Source organism: Myotis brandtii, unplaced genomic scaffold, assembly GCF_000412655.1.
Source record: "Myotis brandtii unplaced genomic scaffold, ASM41265v1 scaffold797, whole genome shotgun sequence".
Taxonomy (NCBI): Eukaryota; Metazoa; Chordata; class Mammalia; order Chiroptera; family Vespertilionidae; genus Myotis; species Myotis brandtii.
The window spans coordinates 861,297-869,267 of NW_005371210.1; the positions used below are offsets into that span (position 1 = coordinate 861,297).

A 7,971-nucleotide genomic window follows, 5' to 3' on the forward strand; every position below is an offset into this window, starting at 1 on the left:
CCCCCGGGGGGCCGGGCCCCCCCCCCCCCCCCCCGAGGCACAGAGGACGACAGTGTCCCAATGTGTTGGGTGATGTTTAGGGTGGGGCTGCCAGATATCCGCGTCAATTCCAGGAGCAAGATGCCTTTCAGGGTGTGTGCACATGTGTGCACATGTGTGTACATGTGTGCGTGTGTGTGTGTTGTCCTGGGAGCTGTTTTCTTGGTGACCAGCTGGGATGATGGTCAGGTGGGGGTGCTGGGGCCTTGCCGGGTGGGGGCCAGGCCCATACACTGTTAACACCCCACAGTGAGAGGACGCCCCAAAATGGAGAGTAACATGGCCCCAAGTGGCAGCGAGGGTCAGGCATGGAACGGAGACTCCGAGGCACCCAGGGCTCTGGGAGCTGGGAGATCGGGGCATCTCTTCTGCCCGGGGTGTTCGCCTTTCATCTTTCATCGGGGCACGGCCCCTAAGCCTTTAATGCCGGAGGAATGGGTGTGAAATGTGGAATGTCGGCACTGGCCATCTGGCGGCCGTGACGTCCCTGGGCCAGGCGGGCTCTCGGAAGAGAGCGTGGCTGCCGGCTCCGTCCTGCTCTGGCCCTGGCTGCCCAAGGCCTTGGTGACTCCGGAGACCATGGATGTACCTGGGAGTGAGCACCCGCCTTCTCCCGCTGACGAGCCGCGAGTGACAGTTGTGCTGACTTCCAAGGGAGAGGCTCCCGGCTGAGTCCTGGCAGGAGGTGAGCTGTTGCCCACCGCACCTCTGACTGGTTGGCTGGGAGTGTTTACAGCACGTGTTGGCCCCCTGGCCACTGGGGTTGCGTAGTCAGCTTCCTCGATGAACCACTAGCCAAGAAGGGAGAGGCAGGCAGCCCCCGGACAGGTGCAGACGGCGGGCAGTGGGAGGGGACCCCAGCCCAGGGGGATGGGATTTGGCTGCCACAGGCTCCCTGTGCACCCCCCAACCCTCACCGCCTCTGTGGGCCTTGCCAGGGCACCTGAGTAACGTGGACGACCCTTCCATGGCACTGAACCCATCTGGCAGGACGTGAAAGGCAGGGAGCAGCCAGATGCAGCTCCGGGCCATGCCTGGAACATCGGTTGGGGTCTCGGGGTGGAACCTGGCCTGGCTGCTGGGGGGACTGTCCTCCCCGGGGTCCCAACACTCAAGGAAACAGGCCCTCCAGGACCCGCCATCACCCAGTGGGCTGGTGGGTGTGTGGGGGTGACCAGCCAGGGAGGGAGGGGGGTCACTGCGTCAGGCACTGGGGAACCAAGACAGACCTTGTGTCCCCGGTTCGTGTGGGGCAGCCCAGGTGGGCCCCGGATTCCAGTCTGTTTTTTTACTGCTGAGGGGCCGAGTAGCGGGCCTCACCACTTGGGCACATCCACGCTCTGGGCTCCTGGGACATCCACCTACAGCATCCCCACCTCCGGAGCAGACCGGGGGGGAGACAGCGGAATTTCAGATCCACAGCTGGAGGGTGGGCAGAAGCCCACGGCCCTCGTGCTGGCTGTGAACACATGGAAGTCGCTCCATCACAGGCTCAGGGGCACCAGAGGTGGTGGGCGGCCCCGGTCCCACAGGCCTGATGGGCCTCATCTCCCGTCCCCTTTAAACCCGCTCTGTTTGATGAGCTGGGGGCAGATGAGCCCCAGGGTGGTCCCAGGGGTGCACAGCCCCCTGCTGAGGGGCCCTCTCTGGCACCTCGGCTTTTGGGGGTGGTCCTGATGGCCGTGGGGGTGAGTAGAAAAGTTCAGGAGTGTGAAGAAACCTCAGTATTGCCGGGAAACAGGAAAGAAAACTTCGTATTTTTGCAAGGATCGTTTATTTCCTGCCTTGGCGGCTTCTCTGGCCTCTGTAATTATTGTGTAATTTTTTCGCCTTGCCCATTTGGGGTGGAAGGGTGTGGCCTTCCTGGCGAGGAAGAGGTCAGGAGGGAGCAGGACAGGAGGAGGTGCTGGTGGCCAGCTGGGACCCTGGCGGGGTCTTCTGGGGCCTGGGGTTGTGTGACCTCAGAGGTGGAGGAGGTTGATCGTTGGAGGCGGCTCCAGAGCCTTTGCCGGCAGCTCAGCGCCTGCTTGGTCTCCGTGAATACGGACCACGTTCCAGCTGCGTTCACCGCATTCTGGTTTCTCCCTTCTCCTCACTCCCTGTTACAGCTCAGCATCTACTGCCCGCCTGTCCCCAGCTGACCCGCTGGGTGCCCTCACGTACGGTTTTCTCTCTGGAAATTGTGTTTGTCCACCCGGTTGTCCTTACGCGGGCAGTCGGGACCTGGGTCCATCTGACCATCTGCAAGCCCCTCAGGGCGGCAAGGTTCTGACAGAAGGCACCCGCCCACTCCCTCCCTCCTGCGCCTGCGTCCTCACCTGGGCCCCTGCGTCCTCACCTGGGTCCCTGCATGGCCCTGACCCGTCTCCCTGACCCTGTTATTTTCTCCTTCGTTCAGTTCATTTTATGTACATTCCAGAGTAACCTTCCTGGGACGTCCACACCCCAGCCCTCCCCTCTCCGTGAGACACGGGCCAGCATTCCAACCAGCCCGCTGGCCACCCCTCCCCGGCTCCCCGTAAGGAAAGGAGATTGGATGCGCCTGAGACCAGTGCATTCCACAGCCTTTATGAGCCCGACTCCGATTAATAATTGTTTCCAGATTGCTTCTCTTGGCGTCCACAGACTGGGTTTCCACAAAGGTGACCTCTGCTTTGTGAAGCTCAGAGTTGTAGGAGGGAAGTCTCCAGGGTGACGCTTCATTAGCTCAGCCGTCGACGGTATCGGCTCACTGGGGCTTCCAGGGCTGCTGACTGCCTTCCCCCAGGGCCGCCGGGTCCCCACACCTTCTGCAGTGGGGCTGGGAGTGAGCCAGGGAGGCTAGTGTCCACCTCTGTCCTCAGCCCTCAGCCGAGGTCCCAGGGCCCGTGACCCTTGTAGAGGGCACAGCTCCAGGCAGGGTCACACGCTCCCAGGCCTAGGGTCTGATCACAGCGTGTAGCCTGGGCCCCCTGACTACTGCCTCTGGGTGGTGCCCCTGGCCTAGCTCAGCTGGCTCGGATCCTGGGACACGCGTGGAGGGCTTGCACAGATCCTCACCTCCCACCCACCTGCGCTGCACCCACCGCACACCTGGTGGCTGAGGGGAACCTGCCTCCTGGGGAGAGCTGCCGAGGCCGGCCCCCACTAGCAGAGGGACCCCAGGCTGGGCCTCTGATCCCATGGGCACTGGGTATGCCAGCCAGGATGGGAAGGCACCGCTGCTCCCCGCCTCTTGCTCACAGGCCAGAATAAAACCAGGGGCACACGAGCCCTCAGAGCCGGCCGTGCTATGTGCTCCTTCGTCATCATGCCCACCGTGCGGCTCCATGGGCAGCAGGTCCACAGCGGGCGAGAGGGATGAGGGGTCCCCAGTTGGCCACCCTCTTTTTTTGAAATCCTCACCCGAAGATATGTTTTTATTCATTTTAGAAAGAGAGAAAGGGAGAGAGAGAGAGAGAGAGAGAGAGAGAGAGAGAGAGAGGAGAGAGAGAGATGGATGCCAGAGAGAAATACCGATTGGTTGCCTCCTGTATGTGCCCCCCCCCGACCCGGATCGAACCGCAACCTTTTGCTGTATGGGGTGGCACTCCAACCAACTGAGCCACCCGCCAGGGCTCACCACCCCTTTTTTAAGATAGGCCTTGAGGCTGGGGTCCACGACTGCAGGCCGAGGCTGCAGGCAGGCAGAGGCTTGGGGTTTGGAGCTGGGCGGGGAGGTGCCTGCCTGGAGGCTGGGTGGACTCGGCTTCCATCCCATTCAACAGGCTGTTCTTGCTCTGCAGCTCCTGATAACTTCACAGGAGCCGGGCGGTGAGGGGGGGTGAGTCAGGCCTCGCTGAGCTGCACTGGGACGCTGCACCCACACTGCCCGGAGGCGGGACGGCGGCACCAGCGCTCTGGACGCTCACGTCCACCCAGGCACCCCAGAGACACTGTGTGCCGGGCCCCATGCCACGCACATCCCGGCCCCGGAGGCCTCTCTGCTGCTGCTCGTCTGTGCCTTGCCTGGCCCCCCCAGGTCCCCGAGTCACTGCTGCTCCTGGAGGGGGTCGGGCAGCCCCTGCGCAACCCTGTTCTACGGCTGCAAGGGCAGCCAGCCGGGCACCCAGACAGGATTAGGTCGTCCAGGCCCAGTGAGTGCCAAGGCCAGGGACGTTCTGGGGCCCTTAGAACAGGAAAGGGTCGTGGGGGTGCCTCAAGTTTCTATGGAGTCAGGAGAATTGGTGCAAAAACTTAGAAACTCAAACTGGGTGAGGGAGAGGCCTTGAGAGGAGCAATGTGGTCGTCAAGTAATAAATTGTATTTTCCCAAATCCACCCCCAAGTGAAGGAGTGCACTGTCCCCGGGGGGGTCACCAGAGCCTCCCCCAGGTTTCTGCCTCCCCCACCCCCAAACCCCACACCTTTCTGAGACCGTGTGCCCACCTGAGAGGAGGGGGAGGGGCTGGGGGAGCAGGGCTTTTCGTAAGGCCCGTCTGGCTGGGGGAAGCCACCCCACCCAGGTAGGGGTTTCAGGGAACTCGGGATTCTGTGACTGGGCTGCTCTGAAAGGCATTTGGAGGTGTTTAGAGGGGTCACTGGGGACCAAGGACAGGTGGGGTCTGAGGAAGGGGAGTTAGGAGGGTCCTAGGGCCTCGTTCACGATACCTTTACTAGGTGTACCGGTTAATAATGCGGATTTTTTTTCACTAGATGGAGTTACACATATGTTGATATATATGCGATTTGATATGTATGCTGTGTTGTTGTATTGCTCCTTCAGATGACCACTTGTTCCGACCGACGGCACACGCACTTCCTGAGCAGCACTTCAAAACGTATGAAGAAGTGGAAAATTGGGTCTCTGAATGGTCTGCCTCAAAACAAGAAAAGTTCTATTGGGACGGTATCCACAAATTACCTAAAAGATGGGGGAAATGTGTAGCTGGCGATGGACATTACTTTGAATAAAGCACTTTTGATGTTTCTCTTGAAATTATTGTGTTTTCTTTGATTACAAAATCCACATTATTACGGTTAATAATGCAGATTAACTATTAACCGGTTAATAATTCGGATTAACCATTAACCTGCTAAAATTCGGATTAATTATTAACTGGTTAATAGTGCAGATTAACTATTAACTGGTTAATAATATGGGTTAACTATTAACCGGTTAATAATGCAGATATTGTGATCCAAAGAAAACACGATAATTTCAAGAGAAACATCGAAAGTGCTTTATTCAAAGTAATGTCTGTCGCTAGCTACACATTTCCCCCATCTTTCAGGTAATTTGTGGATACCGTCCCAATAGAACTTTTCTTGTTTTGAGGCAGACCATTCAGAGACCCAAATTTCCACTTCTTCGTACTGGTTTTGAAGTGTGTGATGGTGCGTCTTCTGGCCCATTCTGGTCGTTTTACGATCAAAGCATGGTTCAAATTGATTATTTGTTTTTGGTAGCGATCAGTATTAACGGTTTCACCTGGTTTTAGAAGCTCATAATACACCCCGCCTTCCTGATTCCACCAAACGCAGAGCATTGTCTTCTTTCCGAAGCGATTTGGCCTTGCAGTCGATGTTGATGGTTGACCTGGATCAACCCATGATTTTGTGCATTTGGGATTCTCAAAATAAATCCACTTTCATCGCCAGTCACAATTCGATGCAAAAAAAGACTTTCTTTCGTGCCGTTGAAGCAACATCTTACTGATGACTTTTCAGTTTTCCATTTGTCTTTCGTTCAATTGATGTGGCACCCATTTTCCTTCCTTTAAAATCTTTCCCATTGCTTGTAAACGATCAGAAATTGTTTGCTGAGCAACGTTTAATCTTTCCGCAAGTTATTTTTGAGTTGACATGCATCTTCATCCAATAATGCTTGTAATTGTTGGTCTTCAAACTTTTTCGGTTGACCTGGACGTTCTTTGTCTTTCACATAGAAATCATCACTTTTAAAGTGTTTAAACCAGCGTTCACAAGTGTCTTGAGATGGAGCATGTTCACCATAAGCTTCCCAAAGTATATGATAACTTTCAGCAGCACTTTTCTTCAAAATAAAGTAATGAATTAAAACTTCCCGCAAATGCTCTTTTTTTTTTTTTGGCACGAAATTCGACATTTTTAAGCGTAAAAATATCTATGATGTTAACACCTTCAGAAAATTTGACATATGAAGTTTTGAACATGTTGTCAATAAAACAAAATAGCATACATATCAAATTGCATATATATCAACATATGTGTAACTCCATCTATTGAAAAAAATCTGCATTATTAACCGGTACACCTAGTAGGCTGCGGCCTCGTGGGTCCTCCCAGGCAGAGCCTCGATCCCCTGGGCATGGAGGCAGGAGGGGGGATGCTGGGGAGCAGGCAGCGTGTGAGGGGTCGGCCCTGGCATTTCAGGATGTGGCTGCGGAGGTGGAGTGATGGCAGCGCTGGCTCAGGCCAGCGGAAGGACAGGCTTTGCTCAGCGCAGGCTGGTCTGCATTGGTGTTGGGCATGGAAGGATTTCACCGAGCCCAGTAGCTGCTCTTGGGGCACAGCTGCTCCGACCACTGAGTGGGGACAGGCCTGTCCTGCACTGGGCGGTGGGCCTGGGGTCCCTGCAGTCAGCCCCCTGCCCGCACGCTGAGGCCGCGGTGTGATTCTGGCGCCTGGGGTCATAGAGGCGCTGCCGGAAATCAGAGCACCTTTGGGGTGTGGCGGGGCCCCACCGTGGGGCAGGTCGTAGAGGCTCCTTTGGGGTGTGGCGGGGCCCCACCGTGGGGCAGGTCTGTATCTGTGCACGTCCATGCCCTGCCTGATGCTCCCCTCCCTGCCCTCCTGCAGCTCCCTGCCGGCCCTGCAGTGACACGGAGGTGCTCCTGGCAGTCTGCACCAGTGACTTCGGTGAGTGCCCTGGTTCCCGCCGCGGGGAGGGCGCCCCACCTGGTCCCAGAGAACCTTCCAGCGCTGGCACCGACCTCTGCAGGGAGGAGGCTGTGAGGACCCTGGGCTTGGTGCCCCTCTTCTATGGGTCACAGGGCTGCACCCCCGTGACTCCAGCCCCAGGGAAGGGACCTAGCGCAGGGCAGGGAGAGGGCTGGGAATTCCTGTTATTTCAGGTGATCAAGGGGCAGTGTCCCACTTTGCATGTGACGTCATTGCTCTGGAAGCCTCACCTCAGAGCCTCACCCTCCACCAGGCCCCCTGCAGGGGCCACAGTGGGAGTTCCAGGTCCTGGTAGGATCCAGGGCCGAGGTCAGGGACTCAGCTCTGGCAGAGGATGGCGGCTGGCACAGCTAGGTGCCCTGAGCCCCGAGCCCGAGGGCAGCCACCCGAGGGCAGGGTCCTGTGGAACTGCAGGCTTCTTGCTGGGCCCACAAGGGCGGACCCTTTGTAATGAGCCCTCTCTCTGCCCTGTCCTCCCTCACCCTCCGCCCCTGAGCGTCACCCATCTCCAGTCTTGATGCAGATCTTGTGTATTAGCTCTCGTTACTGTTCTTGTCCCAACTTGAACATCTGACGCACCAAGTGGTTTATTTCTCCCATGTTCTCCCACGTGTGTGGCTGGGCCTCCTCCTCTGACAGAGCCGAGTGCGGGGACCACTCCAGGCAGCCTCACGCCAGGAGTTGTCCTTTCTTTTTTTAAAATCCTCACTCGAGGATATTTTCCATTGATTTTTAGAGAGAGTGGAAGAGAGAGGGAAAGACAGAGAGACACATCAGTGTGAGAGAAACACATCGATTAGTTGCCTCCTGCATGTGCCCCAACCAGGGCCTGGGTGGGGAAGAGTCTTCAACCCGGGCATGTGTCCTTGACCAGAATCGAACCTGGGACCCCTTGGTCCACAGGCCAACGCTCTATCCACTGAGCCAAACCGGCAAGTGCCGGAAGCCGGTCCAACCTTGCTGCTTGACACAGTCACTGCAGGGAAGAAACATCTGCACAGCATGTTTCAAGGGACCTGGCGTATATGGCATA

General features: G+C 57.0%; 1 protein-coding gene across 1 annotated transcript in view; it reads left to right on the forward strand.

Moving 5' to 3' along the window:
• METRNL (meteorin, glial cell differentiation regulator-like) overlaps positions 1 to 7,971 on the forward strand; it is a 14,706-nt gene that overhangs the window by 5,444 nt on the left and 1,291 nt on the right. The window contains exon 3 of the mRNA XM_005883689.2: positions 6,837 to 6,896. Within this exon, the coding sequence (XP_005883751.1) occupies positions 6,837 to 6,896 (60 nt within the window). The remainder of the gene's footprint in view (positions 1 to 6,836; positions 6,897 to 7,971) is intronic.